The sequence below is a fragment of the Acipenser ruthenus genome, chromosome 39 (assembly GCF_902713425.1).
Source record: "Acipenser ruthenus chromosome 39, fAciRut3.2 maternal haplotype, whole genome shotgun sequence".
Taxonomy (NCBI): Eukaryota; Metazoa; Chordata; class Actinopteri; order Acipenseriformes; family Acipenseridae; genus Acipenser; species Acipenser ruthenus.
Window position 1 is genome coordinate 1,189,108 of NC_081227.1, and position 21,622 is coordinate 1,210,729.

The 21,622-nt window shown below is 40.4% G+C and overlaps 1 protein-coding gene across 2 annotated transcripts in view; it reads left to right on the forward strand.

The window, feature by feature from the left end:
- Positions 1-21,622, forward strand: part of LOC117397193 (zinc finger and BTB domain-containing protein 16-A) — a 91,130-nt gene that overhangs the window by 2,359 nt on the left and 67,149 nt on the right. For both annotated transcript variants that reach the window (XM_059009438.1, XM_034912777.2), the window contains exon 2: positions 3,647-4,930. In XM_059009438.1, coding sequence (XP_058865421.1) covers positions 3,729-4,930 — 1,202 coding nt within the window. In that variant the 5' untranslated portion in view covers positions 3,647-3,728. The remainder of the gene's footprint in view (positions 1-3,646; positions 4,931-21,622) is intronic.

Below are 21,622 nucleotides of genomic sequence, written 5' to 3' on the forward strand. Positions count from 1 at the left end.
TATATTATTGCATTTACAGTGAAAGAATCACGTGTGTCAATTAGTGTGTTTTGTAAGACCACTAATTGAAATCGCTGATCAATTTGGACGGAGCATTTGGTTTTTTTTTTGGTCCGATTGTACCAGTAATTTTAAGTGTGCACGGATCGGGAAACAGCGGGATTCAATAAGGTAATGCGGGGTTTGTTTTACATTTAGGAGAGAACGTGCAATTGGTAATAGCAAGACTATAAAAATAAATAAAATGAACCGTTCATTATTATTTGTTTCGTCTTCAGCACATCCCGGAATGCGAATACTGTTTAATACAGTTTGCATTGGAGGGAAACAGTGTAGTGGCTCATTAAGCAGAGATAGCATTCATTTGTTCTCCTCGATTTTTCAAAGTAGCATGTTTGGTTACTTGGAAGTGCGATCTATTCCTGCATGCAGTGAGTAACGCAATATAGAAATAATGCAATTACAATTGAGTTCATTTATATTAACTGTTCGTGGACCGTGCTCTGTCGAGCAAAATGCGTTATTCTGTCTGGGGTGGATTATAATCAAATGCTGCGTTTTTCTGTGTTTATTCAATTTTAAAACCACTATTTCCGACAGTTATCTGTATTGCCTACAGTGAGAAATACGTTTTCCTGAACAAGTTTTACGCGTTTTCTGATTAATTTATTAATGAACTGATTTAATAGTTCATCGGGTGCAACAGACTTCATTAAAATAAAATCTGATTTCCGACATCAGTGTGAAGAAACTGTATCCGCATATATGAATCACTGAACAAGACTATCATCTTTCCGTCTTATTATGACATCAGCATGCTATATGAAACACTTAAGACTAGCATATTTCCTTATTTTGACTCGGACTGAAAGCAGATGTTATTGTAAGGTTGTTTAAATACGGATTTAAAGTAAATTGACAAATACATAAATACATAAATGGGTTGGAAATATTGATTTTGGCGCTGTAACAGTAATAACACGTGCTGCATAGCGTTTTGATTGAGGGGGTGGTATGTAGCCGGAGTCCATTAAACTCGTTTTTATACATATCTATGGAGAGCAGTTTGACCACTGTGCAATGTTTGTACCTGTTTGTGTTGATATAGCAACATTTTTTTTTAAAAATGTAAACTTTTTTTTTTCTCGTTGCTGTTTTGTTTTTTTTGTGAATGAATCCTTATAATGATTGCGAACAATATCTTTATTTTTTAGTCCTGCGCGTATGTATTTGTTTCTTGAATAAGTTCATTTGCACACGTATGTAGTAGATACATATTATACGAGACTAGGATGATAATTTGCATGCATGATGTATTTTTTCATGAACGCTAGAACGGGCGAAACGTTTTGTTTTTTAAACTCTCCGTTTTTGAAGGGTTAAATTATGTTTTGGCTTACTCGTGCAATTGATTCGGCATACTGTTATATCTGTATGCAAGATTATATTATGTTTACTGTACAACTTAGAAATGTGGGTGATTTATGATATACGTATTGTTCTTTTAAGAGGAGACAGATTGCCATCACGCAGTACGGTCCTATTTTATGAAAGCAAACGCATGTATGGTTTGGTTCTCATCAATAAACCCAGTCTTTAAAACGCACTGGATGTGTCGCTTATTGAGGAAGAAGCATGACATGCCATCCAGTAATACTGCAACGTGTCTGTGTGCCAGCTGCCTCTATTCGTATTGAACAAAACATATTGTGAAATACTGCAATAAACATAATGAAAAAAATATATTGCATGGGGCAGATGTGATACTTTATGAATTTGTGAAATTGTCACGTATTTTCTAATTTTAGTGTATTAAAGTGCGCTGTTTTATTTTGCATACTTTTTAAAATGAAGTTAATTGGAGTTTTTTTTAAAGTGTAAATTGCGTTTAAAGTTTTTTTTAAAATGTATTGCTTTGAAAAAAAGATTTTTTAAATAAAATGGAATTTCCTCAACTTTGACAGCAAACTACTAATAGTATTTGGCATTTCTGATAAATAGGAATAACTTGTCCAACCTCTAAAATAGCTGGGATACAATTTACCATATTTGCTGAGCCTGTAAATGAATGTTGTACAGTATTAAGACTTTCAGCTACGGCAAAGTTTTGCATTACCTAGAATTTTAAGATTGAGGGGGTAGTATGTGCTACAATGTAATTGAGGTCTTTTATTTAACATCATGTAATCAAATAAACTACAACATGATATAGCAAAAGTCTACAGGAAGCCGTAACAGTAGTACAGTATTTCATGTTAGATTTTGAAATGGCACATATTTAATTCTGTGTCTGTTTTTCGTTAAGTATAAAACTACAGAGTGGAAGTAATCCAATATGTTCAGGTAACATTATTCAGCAGGTTTCATTCGACCTTGTCAAGCACAATTAGTTTAATTCTGTAGTGTGATGCAAAACCTTTGGCCATAGCTGTACATTGCTATACATGTGGTGTTCTATTATGCTGAAATGCTGTTCATGAAAGCATTCCCTGAAGTAACACATCTGTATTCATATGGGTTAGAATAAGAGGGAAGACTCACTCATAGGCTGGTATTGCGTGGAGTAAAACTGGACAGCCCTACAGTACAATCGTGTAATCTAGCAGCAGCAAAACCTCCATTCGAATCCCCTTTCTGAGCTATGACTGCTGCTGCTGCATCCGTTCTGTTCGTTATGTATTCCTGTCTGTGATGCGAATACTGAGTAAGATGCCATCTCACTTCCAAATGGGTGTTGGGCTTTGTCAACCGATTTCGCCACTGAAAGCCATTCCACGTATTGTGAACTAGCTGCTAAATCTGCATTGACGTGACGCCAGCATTTGTAAAGTCAGTTGTTTTATTAAGTCCAGCTTGTTTTGGTCAGGGTCCACACTGTTGCACTCCAGATTTGTGTTGTTTTAGCAATGCTGTGTGTGTGTGTGCGTTTTTTGTGTGAAAATGTGTCATACATGTGAAGTTTATCTATTTCTACAGACTGGCCACACTGCAGACAACATTGTATCAGCGTGCACACATCTACTGCACAGTTCATGCTTTCTTTTATTTTTACATTTGTAATACCAGTAGTTATCTGTGACACAAATATAATGCATTGCAGCTTATATTAAGGCTGCAGTTGATACAGTATGCTTCATTGATGCTATGCTATGCTATGCATGCATGCATCAGTGCACACTGTTTTTCACTCCTGACACCAGTGTTAAAGTGATGGTCTATCACTGTATTGCCAGAACCCTCATGATTGCTATCAGTATTTTCATCTACAGTAATGTATCCACTCTGTAATAGGCTGGAAGTGCTTTACGACATACATAATTCAATTCTCCATTACATAATGCAATAACTTTTCACATGGACTCAAATCGAGACATCAAATCAATACGTTTCAGACTTGTTTCAACAGGCATTCATTATCTATCTATGCAGGTAGCACCTTAACTACCTTAAACACCCCAGACAAAATAAACTCAAATAAAGCTGCTTATTTTACAGTGGTAATCAGTAGGGGGCAATTAGTAGCTGGGCCTGTGGATACAAGTTGACGTGTTCAGTATGTTTTAATTGCAATGATTATGTTGTCTTATGACGGTGCTGTCACACATGTGTTTAATACTTTTTTTTTGCTTCCTTTCTTTCTGTACAGGTTTATCTTGTTTACAAAGATAACTTGGTACACAGCAGAGGAAACGACAGCCTAATGAGTTGGTCCAACAGACATCAACGCTATGGATTTGACTAAAATGGGAATGATCCAACTGCAGAACCCCAACCACCCCACAGCGCTTCTGCTGAAGGCCAACCAGATGCGCCTGGCAGGGACGCTGTGTGATGTGGTCATCATGGTGGACAACCAGGAATTCCACGGCCACCGAACAGTGTTGGCTTGCACTAGTAAGATGTTCGAGATCCTGTTTCACCGAAGCAGCCATCATTACACTTTGGACTTTCTCTCACCAAAGACGTTCCAGCAGATTTTGGAGTATGCCTACACTGCGACACTCCAAGCTAAAGTGGAAGACTTGGATGACCTGCTGTACGCAGCAGAGATCTTAGAGATAGAATACTTAGAAGAACAATGCCTGAAGATCCTGGAAACCATCCAGGCTTCGGACGAGAATGATACTGAAGTCAACATGAACGAAGGTGGCGCTGAGGATGACGAAGACCGCAAGGCCAAGTACATCAAGAACATGTCAAAGAAGCATTCCATGGAGGAAGGTGGTTATGCCAATGCAGCCCAACAGGGGCTGGCCACAGGTACAATGGTAGATCAAAGTCCTTCTGTTTCAACATCATTTGGACTTTCCACCATGAGCCCCACAAAGGCTGCAGTGGATAGCCTGATGAGCATTGGGCAGTCTCTTCTGCAAAGCTCTTTTCAACAAGCTCAAGTGAAGACAGAGATAATGCAAGTGGATGAAGTGTCGGGCCAGGAGAGCCCAGCGACGTCCGAATCCACTTCTTCCAGCGGGGACAAGAGTGGCGATTCGGATAAAAACAAGGACGGCCCTGGAACACCTACCCGCAGCAGCGTGATCACAAGTGCCCGTGAACTGCATTACGTTCGTGACGAGAGCGTGAGCGATCAGCAGGGCGAGATGGGCCAAGTGGGGCTGGAAAGCCTGGCTTCTCTGCACGAGAAGCACCTCGCTTCTTTGTACTCTCTGCCGCCCAACCATAAAACTGAAACGCTGCTGTCGGTGCCGGCTTCCATGGCGTCTGCCCTCCACATGCAGCCAGCACTCGCCATGTCTGTGGACTTCACTGCTTACGGGGGGCTTTTGCCCCAGAGCTTCATTCAGAGGGAGTTCTTTAACAAGCTGGGGGAGCTTGCGGCAGGGATGAAGCCAGATCACAGGAGCCAGCATGAGCGCTGCAACGTATGCGGGGCGGAGCTGCCAGATAATGACGCCGTGGAACAACACAGGTAATACATGTGTTTGTAACGCACATGCTTTTGTCTGGTTATGTTAAACAGTGCACATTTTAATAAGAATTCACTTGGGTATTTATTACAGAGATATATAATCAGGAAAACATGAATGAGAACTTCAGTGTAGGTTACTACTTTAAACCCCAACCAACCGGTTAACACGGTCATTATAAATTCCAGGTTTATGATTTATTTTCCTTTAACCATATTTCACATATGTCTGCTTTTAATAGGTCTATATAAAGCTTGCATGTGAAGGAAACCCGATTGAGTGATCTGGTAGCTGCAAAGTAGTAGTTGGTTTTAAGTCATGGTTAAAGTAGCTTCTTATTGTTGCTTTTACTTTTGAGTGGTGTTTTTACTACACACACAGTTGTTTTAAGAAACCCTAGAGCCTGGTGGAACACAAGCATAAATTATTGCCTTGTTATATTGCAGTAAATATGACCCCAAATTTGGAGACCTGTTGGTCCGTATAATTAATTTCTGAGCAGGGCTTTGACGTTTATAAAGTAAATGCATTATTTCATTAGAATGCATCACATCTTATTTGAATACAATTTTATATTTTGTTTATAATGGAAAGCTGACATGATTCTCAATTTTCTTGAGATGAATCAAATTTGTGGACGGGCAGGGTAGAGGGTTGTGTTGCTTATCATTGTCTAAAATGTGTGTTTGTGTCCACTGTGGTTTACCGTCATTTTGTGCCTACTGTATTAGACATTTTCCATGGAGTTAGATTTTTTTTTTTTTTTTTTTGGTGTGTGATTTAAAAATATATAAACCCAGGCAGCATTAAAAAAGAGCAGCATATGTTGTTTAAAATGCTGTCTTTTGAATGATCATATTCCTTGATTTGAAGTTGCCAGCACCATTCTCTCTGATTGTAATAAGCCCCAGAGCTGATAATTTCCAGATCTTGAACCCTTCCTTCTCGGCGGCCCTGTTTCTTGCTGGTGGACCTTATTAGTGGCACCTGGTGAAGAAACGGTAATGGAATCCAGTCCCCCCCTGCTGCGCAGCGCGGTCAGTGGCAAGCATTGCTCTCAGGGTCCCAGCATCTTAGCGCAAGGAAGCCCTTATTAGCTTTATGAGTGGAAGAGGCTGCACTGCTCCGGAAATTAGTGCTGCAGAGAGAACCGGAGTCCTGACCCTGAGCGTGTAACCTTTGGGAGCTAGGGGAGACCTCTGCTAGTGCGCTTGGCTTTGCAGGCCCTGTTCTGGCTCTTGTCAGAGGTACAGGGTGAATAATACATCGCGGTGGATTACCAAAGCCTTGAACTTTCTAATTCGTTCTTTGGGGAGTTAGTTAGTTAACTATTTCCTCTCCTTCCTAGCAGGTAGTAGTGACTGTTTCAGCTTTTTATTAATGTAATCAATCAGAGCTTTAGCAACTTAAGCTGCCCAGCAGGTAAGATTAGAATTACAGCAGGAACATTCAATTAACAGCTATACCTCTGTTTGGCTCTCAGTATGGGTAGTAAATAGCAGTGAGTAAACAGGTGTGACGTTTAATTTTTTATATTATTATTATTAGTAGTAGTAGTAGTAGTAGTATTTTTAATTGAACCTTCACCATGTTCCAGTTCCCACTAAAGCCAAGCAACTAAGTCAACCCCCCCCCCACCAAAAAAACCCCAGAAACCTTTTTACCATCCAGCTAAAGAGCTGTCAGTCATTGTGATTGACAACTTTATTCCCTGTTACGAACAAATAAAAGGCTAAACAATAGGAGCCCTAGTGAAAGAAAACAAGAGGTCACGATACGGAGTTATAAAACGTTTGCATTTCAAAATCATCCCAAAGAGATCTAAATGAGCCCCCTTTCCCTCAAGCCTTGAGAAGTGCGAAGTATGATATAGTAACTGTGGTCTGCCAGTCAAGGTATTGACAGGTTTCCCACTTTGATTGAAATGCTAAAATGATAAGCCTTTTAATCGGACCTCTTAGAAAGGGGATCGGCTGTGCAAGAATAATATGCCATACCTGCACCCAAAAGTGGGCTTAAATGAGTTTGTGAAGGCTTTGTGTGTGGGTGGTTGGAACAGACCCCAGTCATGCAGTGGTCTGTTCCATTTTAAGCTTGCCATTTTTCTCCTCTTTGCATTTAAAAAAAAAAAAAACAAACAAAAAAAGGATTTATTTTTGTAGAAAAAGGAAAAGTGGAGTCGACTCGTAAATGCGAGTTTTGCCTGGTTAATTTCACAAATTGCTGAAACCTCCAGTGGCAGAACAGTCTCCTGATCACGGGTTCACAGCCCTTGGCATTTTGACGTTTAGTGCTTCATTTGTCGTAATCTGCAGGAATGCACAGCGGTTAAAGTTCATATCAGGATTCGTTTTATTTCTTCTCGGACTGTCACTGCAGTGTGTGGGAAGGAGCTGATTTAATAAATGTCTCCTAATATAAAAGGTTAAAACACTGTGCCTGTCTCCGTTCGGACTTGATTTTGCGTAAATGTCCTTAAAGTACTTCAAAGACAAGGCACAGAAGACGACTGTAACATGTTCCTTTGGAAATTTCGCCAGCTCTTGCGCGGCAGAGCTGCAATTGCACCTTGTTAGAGACAAATAGCTGTTGGTAATAACAAGATCTAAGAATGGCATGATATTGTAATTGCATTCACTACAGAAAAGCAGGCTGTTAAAGATTATTTTTGTAAAAACATGTTCCAAGACGCAACCCTTACAATATATGACAGCATTTAGTGGTTGGGTCTAATTTCCAGTCTTTTTTTAAACGATCTGTGTTTAAAAGATGGTTAGTCTATCCTCCTCAGACTGGCTTTATTGACGGTTCGGAGGCAATAATGAACTCATTTAAATTACAACGCATCCATGTAGGAAAGGGCCTGGGTCACAGGTTAGATGGGGTTATTTATTCTATTGGGGAGTTACATCACGTACCTCACAGAGGTAGATCACAGCTGTCTCTGATAGGCACAAAACACTGATTGATTAAAATGCATGGATATGAATAACATCTGTTAGTTTGACCTGGGATTCCTTTTGGCTGGGCATTTTTCAACAGGATGAAAGCCTCCTGGAAGAAGAAACTGTATAGATTGTTTAAGACCTCAAGGAACTGATAACAAATGTCTATAGATCTGACTGCTGTTCACTAAAAAAAATATACAGCTCTCTCTAGTACTATACTGTCTACCTATATGTAAATTGTATTAGCAGTAATTTATTGTGTTATGTAAATAGCTGCCTCAAATCAAATTGATTCTTTCCAGAATTTGTTTTCTCAGAACTGCCAACAGAGACTTACATCCTTACAATCTCAGTCTGGAGGCAGAGAAATGCCACAATTAGGCCTATATAATTAGGTTAGTAAGTCAGAGGCTCGCTTAAAAAATGATTAGCAACTTTTGGCCTGATTTTGCTAAGCTCCAATTAGTATTTGTCTGTTAATAAAAAAAAGTTAAAGAAATTTTAAAGACGTTTGCAGGATCCCTCACAACTTTTTGGGGAAAGTTTAAAAATGTACTTCTGCCGTGCATGGAAGTATTTAAACTATACACGTTATAGTGCATTGTAATTACTTGCTTGTTCAAGATGCACAGCTTCCTGAAGACTACTGTGACTGTGGTTAGCAGCATGAAAGATATCGGGTTGTTTAATGGACTTTTATAGACTATGGTTTTGACAGGCTGAGCACATGGGGAGATATTTCAAAAGACTAATTACTAAATATTCCCCGGCAGTCAAACACAGGGCTTTGCCATCTCCTGTTACAAATGAGATAAAATATTTCTGTTTAGAGTTAATTTTGGTGGCAGGCAGATCAGGTTAACTGTCTGTAATTGCTTCCAGATATGGCACAGGGTTTTGTTTGTGTGTTAGAATGAATGCTCTGGTAAGTGCTTGCTTCCTGTGTAAATTTAGCCTATTCCATTCATTCACTGCTGCCCTGGATTGTGTCAGAAGGCTGAGAGCTGTTCAGTTGGTTCAGGCTTGGCTCCGTGGAACTCCAGTGATTTTATTTTACAACCCCCCCCCCCCCCAGAGTGATATATTGATAACTCCGAGAGATTTATTGGCGTGGGGGTGTTCATAACTGAAAGGCGCTTGTTTGTTTTCGCTTTCCTTGAGGAGTTAAATCAAAGCTCTATCTTGCCAGAACAGAAACTCTTTAACTTGAAGCGTTTTCAGGGTCGACAAGCTAGGGTATATTTCTTGAAGGAAGTTTGTACTGCAGGAGAGCAGCTTCAGGGAGATTAGATTAAACTGGTAACCCTGGATGGTAAAATAGAGTCGGCTGGGAAAAGTCTAAACAACATTGCTAAAGTCTATTGTATATGGCTTGAGAAACTGATGGCCCATTGTTTCAGTATAATGTATTTTATATTGCTGAACACTTAATGATTAACCTCTTCAGGGAAATGTGCTTACAATGGGAAGCATCTTTGGAATGATCGAAATGGAAATAAGACCACCGTTGCATTTTGATCCTGCGCCCCCCACCCATTTAATAAAACCGGGAAAAATAGAATAAATCATATTAGAAATACAGTAGATGCCAGTTATTAGCAACCCTGGTAATGACACAACTTTCAGTATTATGGAATTCTGATATTAGCAACTGCACGCCTCTTATTGACAACTTTATTACTAGCTGCCAGTGCTACAGAGCGCACTTGCATGATTTATGCACATGCTTCATGCAGCTTTTATAACACACTGACTTCGCAACTGCATATTTCTGGCAGACTGAGGCAGAATCGTGGCTTTGAAACTGGCTACGAAGCTGCACGTAAAATTGAGATGGATTTACAGCGGGAGGTGGTACATTGTAAAAAGCAGTTGGACAATTTCTTATTTTAAAATTGTGTTACTTGGAATTGATTGGAAGTACAACACGTATGTTTTATTTTTGCTTTACTCATTGTAAGGACAATTGCAATACATCGTTGTAAACCTACTCCTTTTTTTTTTTTGTTGTACACACGCGTGAAGTAAACAGTTCTATGTTTGGGTATTTCGTGTTTCTCGTGTTCATTTTTTAACTCTGTAACATTTAAGACACACTTATTTCCGTGCCATATTTGTACAACTACTGTATATATCATCCCATATAAATACACTTGGAAGCATGCTTGGTGTTTTTCTCTTATTTTCCACTTTCGGGTTATGAGAACTTTTTGCTGGGAACAGAGAGGTTGTTAATAAGCGGCATCTACTGTAATATGTTGTTGCAAATTAAAATAGGATTGATTAAAACAGAACTGCTGAGTGGTATTTTTAAAAGTGAACAGATAGCGCATTTATTTTTAAAGATGTTAGAAATCTTTTTTTTTTTTTTCACCACCCTTTGGTTTGTAAGAAGTTAACACAGTTGCTGGAAGAGTGAAGTAACGGCTCAGAATTCATACCTGTGTTTGAACAGGAGGTAGCGCGTTATCTCTCCATATCAGTTTAAACGATAACCCTGTGGTCTTTTCTTCAATATACCAAGAGCAGATTTGCTGATTTAAGTGGCATATTTTCCAGTCGGGTAAAAAGATAAAACTCCCTGAGATGAGAGGTGCTTTCGAGTGAGCAATGCAGAGAGTCGGAGACAGAGAACACCTGACAGGTAGCAGGCACTTGTGTAGGTAAACCCAGACTGTAACGGCTGCCCTGCTTCTTCAGTGTTGCGAGATCTGGCAAGCCTGTTCGGAAACCCTCAAGTCCTATCTGTGTGTGCCAGGTATGCTTACAGGTGTCAAGCAGGCAATGGCAAAGTCATTTGAGGAGGGGCGGTGTTATCAACCATCAACAAAGAGAGGAAGAGGCGAAGCAGTTGGTAAAACTGACACCGTTTTTTAAAAGCAGGTTAAAAAAAAAATATATATATATATATATATATATATATATATATATAATATAAAATTTGTAGTTGTTGCCTTGTGTGCCCTATTAATTAAAAATAAATAAATAAATAAAAAAGAAAGGTGTCAATTCCGTTTTATCCAAAAAAGGATGTTCTCGAAGTCCCTGAATCCAATTTTTATATGCTTGTTTAAACAAGGAACAATGTTTTGTATCTATATATATATTTTTTTAATAATGACTATTGCTGCTTGCAGTCCTTATGCGATGACAAGGTGCTGATGTCTAATATTCAGTTGTTCCTAACAAGTCTGAGCGTTTCTCAGAGCACCTGCAAGTTCTTCAAGCAGCCTTCCTCTGGTGCTGAATAATCGAAGCTGTGATTTTAATGAGATCCCCTGCTACTACGGTACGCACGTGTGGGGAAATATTCTCAAAGTTTAGTGTGTGTCATTACTGTATGGGGCTTTCTGTAGGGGACCCTTTCCAAGCCAGGTGCATCAGCACCAGAATGAAACTCCCAGTAAATATAAATCAAAGCTCGTGCTTACCATGTCTAGCGTGCGTGATTAAACTTGACAAACAGCAAGAGCACTGTGTAAAGATGTGGAAAGACCAAGCCGGCTATAAATGATACCGTCGCTCAGTCATTCACTCGTCTATAAAGTCTCATTTTGCTTTGTAAAGCAATCCGCTGCTTGGCAGTGAAACAGGACATGGCCTCTGAAAATCATGAGTTAGAAGCTGTTTTTTTTTTTTTTTTTTCTTTTTCAAGATGTTTTATCTGTCTCTGCTGATGGTAGATAAGTGCACTTGCTACACTGATGATATCTGGGTCCCTTACCAACCGTACTCACGAAACTGAATCAGCTTAGAAAGCCCGTCGGACTTATTGCTCATGGTGATTTATTTACCTGCTGTTCTGACTAGTGTTGGGCTACCTTCTGTGGTGTCTACGCTACTGTACAGTATGTGAATATTAACAAAAGTAGTAAAAGCCTGGCCTGCAAGCTGTTCAGAGAAAAAAGAACAATAAGAAAAAAAGCCACCTGTTTTTTTGCTACCAGTTTTACAGTCTCAAACCTTTTGTGTTTTAAAAGTTCAAGAGCTATTGATACAAAGTCCACTTGTTCACATCCCAAGGGTGCCAGCTACTTTACAGCGCAAACAATCCTGTCCTTTTATTTGGCGGTTTTCTGTAGGCAGCGCAGTAATGGAGCTTCAGTGTAAGGCAGGTGAGAGATAAAGTGATGCTGCTAATTAGTGTATTGAAATTAAACCTGAGTCCTGTGAGTGTGTGGCTGTGCTGTTAAACCGACCGCAGCTCTAAAAAAAACAAACTCGTTTTTCACTAGGAAATAACAAGCCGCTTCGGCCCGGCACATTTTCAATTATAAAGCAAAGATCAGACGTCCTGGGTACCAGTAGATGTGAGCATTTTAAAGCAGGTTACACAAAATGATAAATGTCATTGAAATCAACAGGGAGCTGATTCTATGATGTGTACATGACAGAGCAAAGAATAGACAAAACCGGTAACCAATCTCAGTGCTAAAAAGCATGGGTTATTTTAGCAACTAGTTCCTGTTGTCTGAGGCTGGTCCTCCCACGTTGAGTTACAACAAATGTCTCTCATGTTACAGGAAACTATCGCAAGCCCTGCCAAACGATAAAGATTTACTCCAATATCCCTCATAGATCCGCACTACCTTTCCGTCGACAGAGACCAGACTTATTGATTAAATACTTGACACTGAGTTACACATTTTGATAAGAACTCGATACCTTGACTAAGCTGCCAGATTATTGTCAAAACATTTCTATGCAATGTCGTGGAATAAAGACTTAAGGTGGCTCTGTACAAATAATACATATACACAATAACAGTCAAATAATAAGAAAGGGGTGGTTGTATTCGCTGCAGTTCAGCTCGATTTAAAATGATGAGTTAATTAAATTACAGTTGGATATCATCCTTACTTCTTATCCATCGGGGATAAATCTTCACCATGTGATCTCTCCAACATTAGGCATTAGGTAGAGGTAAGTGAAATATAATCTCCTCCAATCACCCGGCACAACAACTGCCTTCAGAGACTTGTTACGATTTTTTTTTTTTTTTTTTGAAAGCCATCTAAAATTAGGAGGCTGTGGCTTACAAGAGCTACGCAACACACACAAACTGACTTTGCGTGGGAGAGATAAGGGCAGAGCCAATTGTGTAATATCTTTTACGTTGTTTTATAGTGCGAGATAGATCCCCCCCCTCTGTTTCTTTGAGCTCTGAAGAGTAACTGCAAACCTCAACTGAGGGAGACGGTCTCTTGCTACCTACCTTGAAATCTGTTATGAAATGCAGAGTCTGGGGCCCCTGTTGCATTCCATTTGTGCGCTTGTGGTCGGATGAAGGAAACTGGAGATAAATTAACACGAGCAGCAGCAGCAGAGCTGCGGTTCCACTTCCAGGTAGCAGGCAGAAGAGTAAGGACAATGGGGCCAGCTGTTGGCAAATAGTTTCTAGGGTTGGGGCTAACGCTGCAGCTTTCTTTGATTGGGTGTTTTGTGGGTAAAATAAATTGAAGCGTACTTGCCAAATTTCCCCCTAAAACAGTTCCCCAGCTCAGAATGGGGAACAGGGAATCAATCTAACAATATCACACAGGGAGAACTCAACACGGAGAGGCCAAGTCAAATATAGAATTTAATCATTTTGTTTACAACCACGTTGATGTGCTTTGCAAAAGGACACTAGCAAAATAGCTAAAAATACAGTATTTAATTTTGATATATTTTTTTCTGCTTCTCTACTTTTTAAAGTATAAATCTCTCCTTTTTTTAATGTATTATGATTATTATTTCATTCCCGCGCCGGGGTTTCAATCTCCGGCACTATGCTGTTAGCATCTCATTTCTTGGCTTCATGACAGAAGACGTGGTGTTCTCCATCACCGGTTTTAACATGCCTCCGATGTGCTCATCTTAAAGAACCAGAGCAAGGAGGCAAGCCAAGCGTGCAGTCGCCCGTGTGAATGGAAGCACAGCCTCAGAATACATGCAGGGGAGGGGGATGGGACTTCCGCCTGGAGTAGCAAATCAGAACCATCTTCTGGCTTCTGCTGTGGGGGGCTCTAATTAGCCCTTTTGTTGCAGGGTGAATAGCTTGTGAATGAGTGGCAGGGGCCCCAATGGAGCGACACAAGTGTGCGAAAGAGGAGATCATAAACGCGCAATCACAATGGCTTGTTGTGCACGCTGCAGGTATTCCTGTACTGTATTCAGAGGGGGTCGGGGCTACTAACCAGGTAATCGATGGGCCAAGGACACGAGCTGTATTTCATCCTCCATTCATTTGCTCAAGAGGCAGGCATTTGGTTTAGTTAGTGCGGTTTGTAAATAGTTGGTTTGATAAGCCCTGTTGCTGGACACTGATATGGGATGGGTGGGGTTATCTCCACCACAGGTGTGCAGTTAAAGGTAATCGCAAGGCATGTGCTTTTCTTACTACATGTTTATTTGATGATATGGGATTGCGTGATCACTGGCAGTCCCTATCATTGGATATGTCTTGGTTCATACCAGGCTCCTAAGCGTCATTATTTTCTGTTTTAACTAAAAGCGGAAAAGTGGTTTCAGCTGTCGGATAGGCTGCATCTGGGGTAAAGCAAAAAAAACAACATCTTTTTACCATAAAAGATAAACAATAGCATTTTCCACTAAGGCTGTTAAAAATGGAAGACTGAGGAATGTGTGGCATTAAGCCATTGACCCATTTTAAAGTTTGCTGTAATGGTGCACACATGAGCGCCTCATATTGTTTCCATGTCTCCATGGTTCTTTGTCTGGTATTGGCAGCAAAACAAGCAGTTCTCTTCAGATTTGGTAGATTTTTAAAATGTTACATTATATATTTTGTTTTCACTGTGGAACCTAGATGAATAGTAACAGTTGTCTTCCAAAAGGGGAACTAGAGTTTTGCAACACAGCGCAAAACTCTAGTTCCCCTTTTGGTAGCTGTTGGGACAGTTGTGGCCGACAGGAACTTTTCTAAGCTGCTTTGTAATCCTAAGGGATCGGTTGGATAAATCTTGGAAGAACGATTAAAACCATAATTGATTTATGTATTTGTTGACAAAACCCCCCGAAGGGATTAACAGTTGCTTGAGATGAATGATAGATAGTGTAGTAACAGCACTTGCATACAAAATAGAGCTTGAGGTTAGCATATTGAAGATGAGAACATTAACTCCCCCTCTCTTCTGTGTTGGGGGTTCATTATACAAGCTGGGGGAGCAGTGACTTGAATTGCTGCTTTAAGCAAAGGAGAGCTTCACAAGACCATGCCAATAATCCGTATCACAGGTCCATTTGTACAGTAGGGTTGCAGCCTGGAGTAGTTGTGTGTGTTTTTTTTTTTTTAAATCATTTTCTTCCAATTTAGAATAGCCAATTATTTTTAGGCTCAGCTCACCGCTACCAATCCTGCGCTGACTTGGGAGGGGCGAAGACGAACACACGCTGTCCTCTGAAGCATGTGCCGTTAGCCGCCTGCTTCTTTTCACACTGCAGACTCACCATGCGGCCACCTCAGAGCTACAGCGTCGGAGGACAACGCAGCTCTGGGCAGCTTACAGGCAAGCCGCAGGTGCCTGGCCAGTCTACAGGGGTCGCTGGTGTGCAGTGAACTGAGGACACCCTGGCCAACCTAAGCCCACCTTCCCCCAGGTGGCGCTCGGCCAATTTTGCTCCACCCCCCTGGGAGCTTCCGTCCACGGTCGCAGTGGAATAGCCTGGACTCGAACCAGCGACGTCCAGGCTATAGAGCGCATTCAGCACTCCACGTGGAGCGCCTTTGCCGGATGCGGAACTCGGGAGCCCCTAGAGTTGTTATTTTAGTCAAGTGAAACATATGACCTTTGCAGCCTGTTGAATATGTTTATTTATTTTAACTGAATAAAAGCAACAGTCGGCTTCAGGAAGCTCTTGTTGTACGCATTCAATTCCTGATGTGTTATTCAACTGCCAGTTACAGCGTACAGCTTATTAAATAACATAGAGGTGGGGCTGCTTGTCATCACAGCAGTACTCGAGTAGTGGTAAGGAAGCTGGATTTTTAGACCAGTGGTTCTATTATCTTTAAAGATCAGCTTCCTGAAGACTTGCAAACACCTTATTGTGTGGAAATATTTCACTTGGCCTTTGACCCTGTTCTTCACTCAAGGATGGTTTGTAAAATATAAGAATGGATGAAGAATTGATTTCAACTTCTCCTCCTGGATTAGTGTAGAAAGGTTTATAAAATCTTCATCTGAAGTTCTATGAATGTGTGGCTATTTTAAAGCATTACAGGTATATCACACACCATATATATTCCAGTACTTTGCATGACTGAAGTGCTGTGAGTAAAAAAAAACATACTTCTGTTAGACATTCTGTCCCGCTTTACAGCTTGTGCTGATATTAACAACAGGGGGGCAGAAGAAAAAGGGGGACAGAGCCTCTTTAAACTGTGCCCCCCCCCCCTGGAGCTGGAGTGGAGAACCTGACAGTGCTTTTTTAATCCTAACCCAGTGGGTGCAGCACATTGAGGCAGAGGTTATAAGAGCCATGAGAGGCTCCATTGTGGTCAGGTGGCTCTGTTACAGTAGAGTGGATGCAGGGGTCTCGCCGCAGACAATGGCGTGGTCAAACAGGCCCCCATTATTTACAGTAGGCCCTTTCATTGCCTGAGTGAAATGGGAGCCCCCAGGGGCCTTGTGGGAAGGCCACTGTTGTTGCTCAGTCAGGCCTTCACTGACGGGTGTGAGAGTGCAAGGGGTTGGGGGTTGGGGGCACAAAGTGGACCACAGAGGCTTTGTAGACATGTTTTAGACATTTCTATTAGGCATTAATAAGGGGAGAGCTAGTGTGGGGGCTAGCATTTGGAAATCCAAAGAAAAATAAATAAATACAAACAAATTAAGAAGCAGTAAATGGTCATTTGACCAATACGTTTCAGTAATTCAAATGTAGATTTAAATATGATTTGCAATTTTAATTCAATCCACTTTCATCTGTATTGTTTTAGTGACCATCTGAATGGTGGTTGAAACTAAATAAGTACAGCTCTCTCTTTTTTTTAAATTGACACCTTCGACAACAGTTCAGACTTTTATTTGATACTTTAGTAGGGCTCCTACTACCCGGACTTGCAAATGTTTGTTTCAAAAAGCGGCTTGTGGGTTTGAAATCCACAACAAAACTCGGTTTGTTGTACAAAACGGCACCATCTGCCATGGAAATCCTGCATAATCTTCCTGCAGTGGTAGCCTTGAAGTTGTGTGGTGGGAATGACACAGAAACAGACCCTACATGCATTACAGACGCCTCAGTGGACATACGGAATGGATTGCCCTCTTTGCTGGAAAACAATGGATTCCGGGGTCGGAGTGCATCTGGAAAAGGGCTTTTGGGAGCCGAGCAGCCGGGGTCCAGCATGATTGAACCTTTGTGACGGCATTTAAACCCTGCATTCTCCTTGCGCTGAAAGACATTCTACTTCATACCGCTCTGTTACTGACAGAAGCTTTTAAAACACGACCTGGAAAAAGCAAGCAATACCCTTTTACATGCGTCTATATTTACAGATCTAATAAATCAATATTGTACATCTGCTGTTTGATGGTTGTCGGGGGTGAAGTTGTGGATAATATCACTTCACAGTGCACACCACTTAATAGCTACCAATTTAAAGCGTTCTCTCATTTCAGTTCAGCAATCGTAATATCTTCACATGATACAGTGTTCAGATTCTGTTGTGGAATATGGGCTAATTATAGTGAGGTTAGAGAAATAGAGATGTGTTCGGAGGAAATAAACCCAGTGTGTGATGCTGTGACAACAGCTTTTTTTTTTTTTTAACAAGATGTGATGGATTAATAGCCCTTTCATTCAGAAGCTGTCACCTTTGTTCTGTTGTCTTCTGTGGAAAATGGTTAAAAATAAACCCACAAGTGCAGGGATGCAAAGCGATTGCTTGCATCATCCAAGTGAGTTAGTCATGAACACTTGGGTGAAGATGTACAGTAAGTGGAAAATGCTCAGCGTTTTGGAGAAGAGCAGAGACATGAATAGCATCCAGTGTGCAGTTTGTTCATGCCCTGCGTGTAGTGCAAGGTAAACACAGCAAGGGTGAAAAACAATCCAGGATGTAGTGTATATTTTTACATCCACAGGCATACCAGATACATACTGTCTAGTATTAATAATCTGGGCAGCAGATCGCTCATAAAAAGAACAGAACATGACAAGAGATTTAGTAATCTCTTTTTATATTTGCTTAGCCCACTTACAGGTGGATATTAAATGCTTAATTGAAGACAATTGAACCCTACTTTTTAATTTTAATCAAACTGTATAATTGGACTTGAATAGGTTAACACTGTAATGTCCATTTCTGTATCGCATGTGATGCAATGCTTAGCCACCCCGCTGTATTATTATTTCTGAAAATCCAGCCTTGCAAGCTTGATTTTTTCATATGCAACAAGATGTGTTTTGTACTAGAAATGGAATCTAGTTACATAAATAAAGTATAAAGGTTGACAGATGCAGATAAGTAATAAAAACTTTTTTTTTTTTTTTAATTAGTTCTGCAGATTTAGTAGGTTTTCTTACCTGTTCCGGATTTTCAAGGAATGTCTGACATCCTTAATGTTGACAACAGAGGCGAGGGATTTTATTGAAGCATGTTTACTGATCTTGTCTTCCAAAATTCTCTGAAGGTACTGTGCAAACATTTAACTTAGGCATGTGTTAATGGGCTAGCCAAGGTTACAACGCTATTGACTGTTGGATATGAAGCCTTTTTTACACGTCTTGGTTGGGTGACAGTGGTACACAAGCCCTATGCATTTTTGTCCCCCCCTCTCTGAAATTTGTTCAAACTCTTTACAGTCAAGGGTCTTCTAGGGGCTGTTTGGTATTTGTTACTGTTTGAGATTTCATGCAATTCGATATACTGACATGTTCATGGAAGGGAATGATAATAGAGAGAAATGTGCTGCTTCTACGGCCAAAGGGCAGGAACACTGAGGCTGCAGGAAACTATTGAAACTTTAAAAGAATGATCGGGTCTGCATTCACATGGTCCGATTCTTCCACAGGCTTAAAGGTTTTGACCTCCTCCTTTTGTTGTATGTGTTCGCGTTCCCCTTATGAAGAAGAGGAGCCGTTGATTGTGCTTACCCCCTTCTGTGCCTTCTACTAGGAGACATTGATAGAGGCACTGTAACTAATTGTAAACCTTAGATGTTTCAGCTTAAGAATGTATGGCAAAATCGACGTGTGTGTGTATATATATATATATATATATATATATATATATATATATATATATATTACTGTAGGTACCTGAATGTGTGTATTTCTACACTGAATTCTCATAAAACAATTGAGTATTATTCTCAAAGCCTACACTGTTTTTGTGAAAAAGTTTTAGCCTTCTAGCTAAAAGTTATGAATCCCGCGTTTCACTTTTCTAATATAATGTATATTAAAAAGTATTGCACTTTTTTCTGCAACCCTAAAAAATAAAATAAAAAGCATGCTTAGCTTCTTTAAAGTTCCACAATGTACTGTGCTTAGTGTACGTTTGCTTCTCCTCTTTTTTTCGTATTTTGAAAGCGTTCTGAACTGGGTCAAGTCACACTGTTCTGAAGCTGTGCCTGTTTCAGTTGGCTCTGCTTTTTTTGGTACACGCTTTTTTCTATAATAAGCCTTCTATTAGTTCTCAGCCTCAGTAGTGTATTCAGACCGCAGCCCCCTGCAGACTGGCAGTCGAGGGAGTGAGAGTGTAGCCATTGTGCACGGTAATCGAGAGGTGTGCTTTAGGTTACAGCCCCCGGCAGCCGCTAGTAACACAGTATTTGCATTGTTACAGCCCCTTTGATTCTCGCTGGACACCCTTAAACATCCTGACGTAAAGTGCTGGGGGGGGGCAGGCTTTTATTATTTTATTGGTGCAATGCTGTTTGACTAACATTGCATTGACCAAAACCTGTCTTGTTTCACTTGCTTGACCTGTGGATTTTTTTTGGTTGTTATTTCTACACATGAATTCCAGCAGAGGCCGGTAGTTAAATGAGCTCTCATGTTATAACTGGCCCTTTGATGCCTATGTATTAATATCTTTGAGACGCATACAATAATATCAACAGAATACAGTGCATTCTAGAATACAGTGCATTCGTCTGATTAGTTGACTTGGTGTTAGCAGAAAATGGTATATTCTCAAATAAAGTGTGTTGGGTACACATATGCCTGTTTGACTGAGGTAAGAATATTTAACTTTACTTAAAACAAAACGCACAATTTCCACCTAGGGAAAACAACTGCTGGTGATGATAGCTGAGCTGCAGTACGGCACATTTTTCTTCAGTTTTATTGGGAATATGGGCTATGTTATGTATTATTTATTTATTTGGCAGGTGCCTTTTATCCAAGGCGACTTACAGGTGTTACAGGGCAGTACAGGGTTACAATGCAAGATTAATATTTAAATACAGTATAGTTTACAGTTGGGGCAAATAATACTACTACTAAATACAATATTAAATAGGATGAAACCAGTTATGCAAGGACAGTGCATCAGCTGAAGATCCAGTAACGTAGTGCATAGCTCAGGTGAATACAGTGCATAGTAGGAGGGGCAGATGAAGAGATTGACAAGTACATAGTGTACACATTCGTTTGGACCCACAGGTAACACATTTCCATTAAAGCACAATTTATCAAAGAGGATCAGTCCTTTGTTTCACTCAACCCAATGGGGTGAATTAAAAATGCAGCGTCTGTGAAGGAAACGTATCTGGAGAGAAGGTCAATATTAGATGTATCACTTCTCCAAACATTTGACGAATGTACAGTAACTGGAGGGCTTGGATCTGTTCGGTTTGGCTAAAAATAACCAGCACGCTTACACTGCCTTCTCATGAGAAAAAAATGCTCTAGGAAGTGTCTGACACCATCACACACACACAAAAAAAGGTGATAGAAAGACAAGTTTTTGTTAGGGTGTACGTATAGCTACCCCTGGTTGGTGGATGCGTGTCCTGATCTCTTCCATGAAAAATCTCTCTCTCTCTCTCTCTGCACTGAACCAGCTAGACCCCTCCCTCCTTCAAGCTGTAATTCACGTCTGTTACATAGAATTGGATTTAAACGAGATCCAAGGAGAGTCGATTAAAGGAAGAGCAAAAATGTATGTCTGTGTTCTCTCAGGCCAAAAACTATAACCTACTGACAGAGCAGAGGCCTTCCTTAGGAGGTGATGTTTTCTTTCTCAACTGTACTGGTCTGCTAATGTACTTCTTTACCAAAGCCCTAGATTTGATTACTTTATGACTCCTGCATTCATTCATAAGCATGCAAACTGGGGTTGTTCAAAAAAGGCCAATCACTGAGGCAGTCAGAAGTTTCCAAAACCTACATGAAATGAGTCGTGCAGTATCTCTTCTGTGAAATTGGGCAGCTTCTCCTGTAACACTTCCTGGGTTTCCGGTAGTATAATTTTTCTTCATGTAAGAGCTTCAAATGATGCTGTCAAATTAGGGAAGGAAGCTCTTGGGTGATATTTCCTCACATTCAGAAGGTCTTTACCCGTTCCCATAGCATCAAGTATGCCCCTGATACTTCCCATTGGTCAAGCTCAGATAATTCACCCCCCCCCCCCCCCCCACCCCCTCTTCAATTTAAACATCTTTGGAATCAGAAACTAGACACTAGGCGTGTTATGTTCTTTTGTTAATGAGATTCCCGCTGTTAAGCAAACTTGTGTATAACTTTGTACTTTCTCAGATAAACAGCAGCTGTGTATCATATCCATTACTC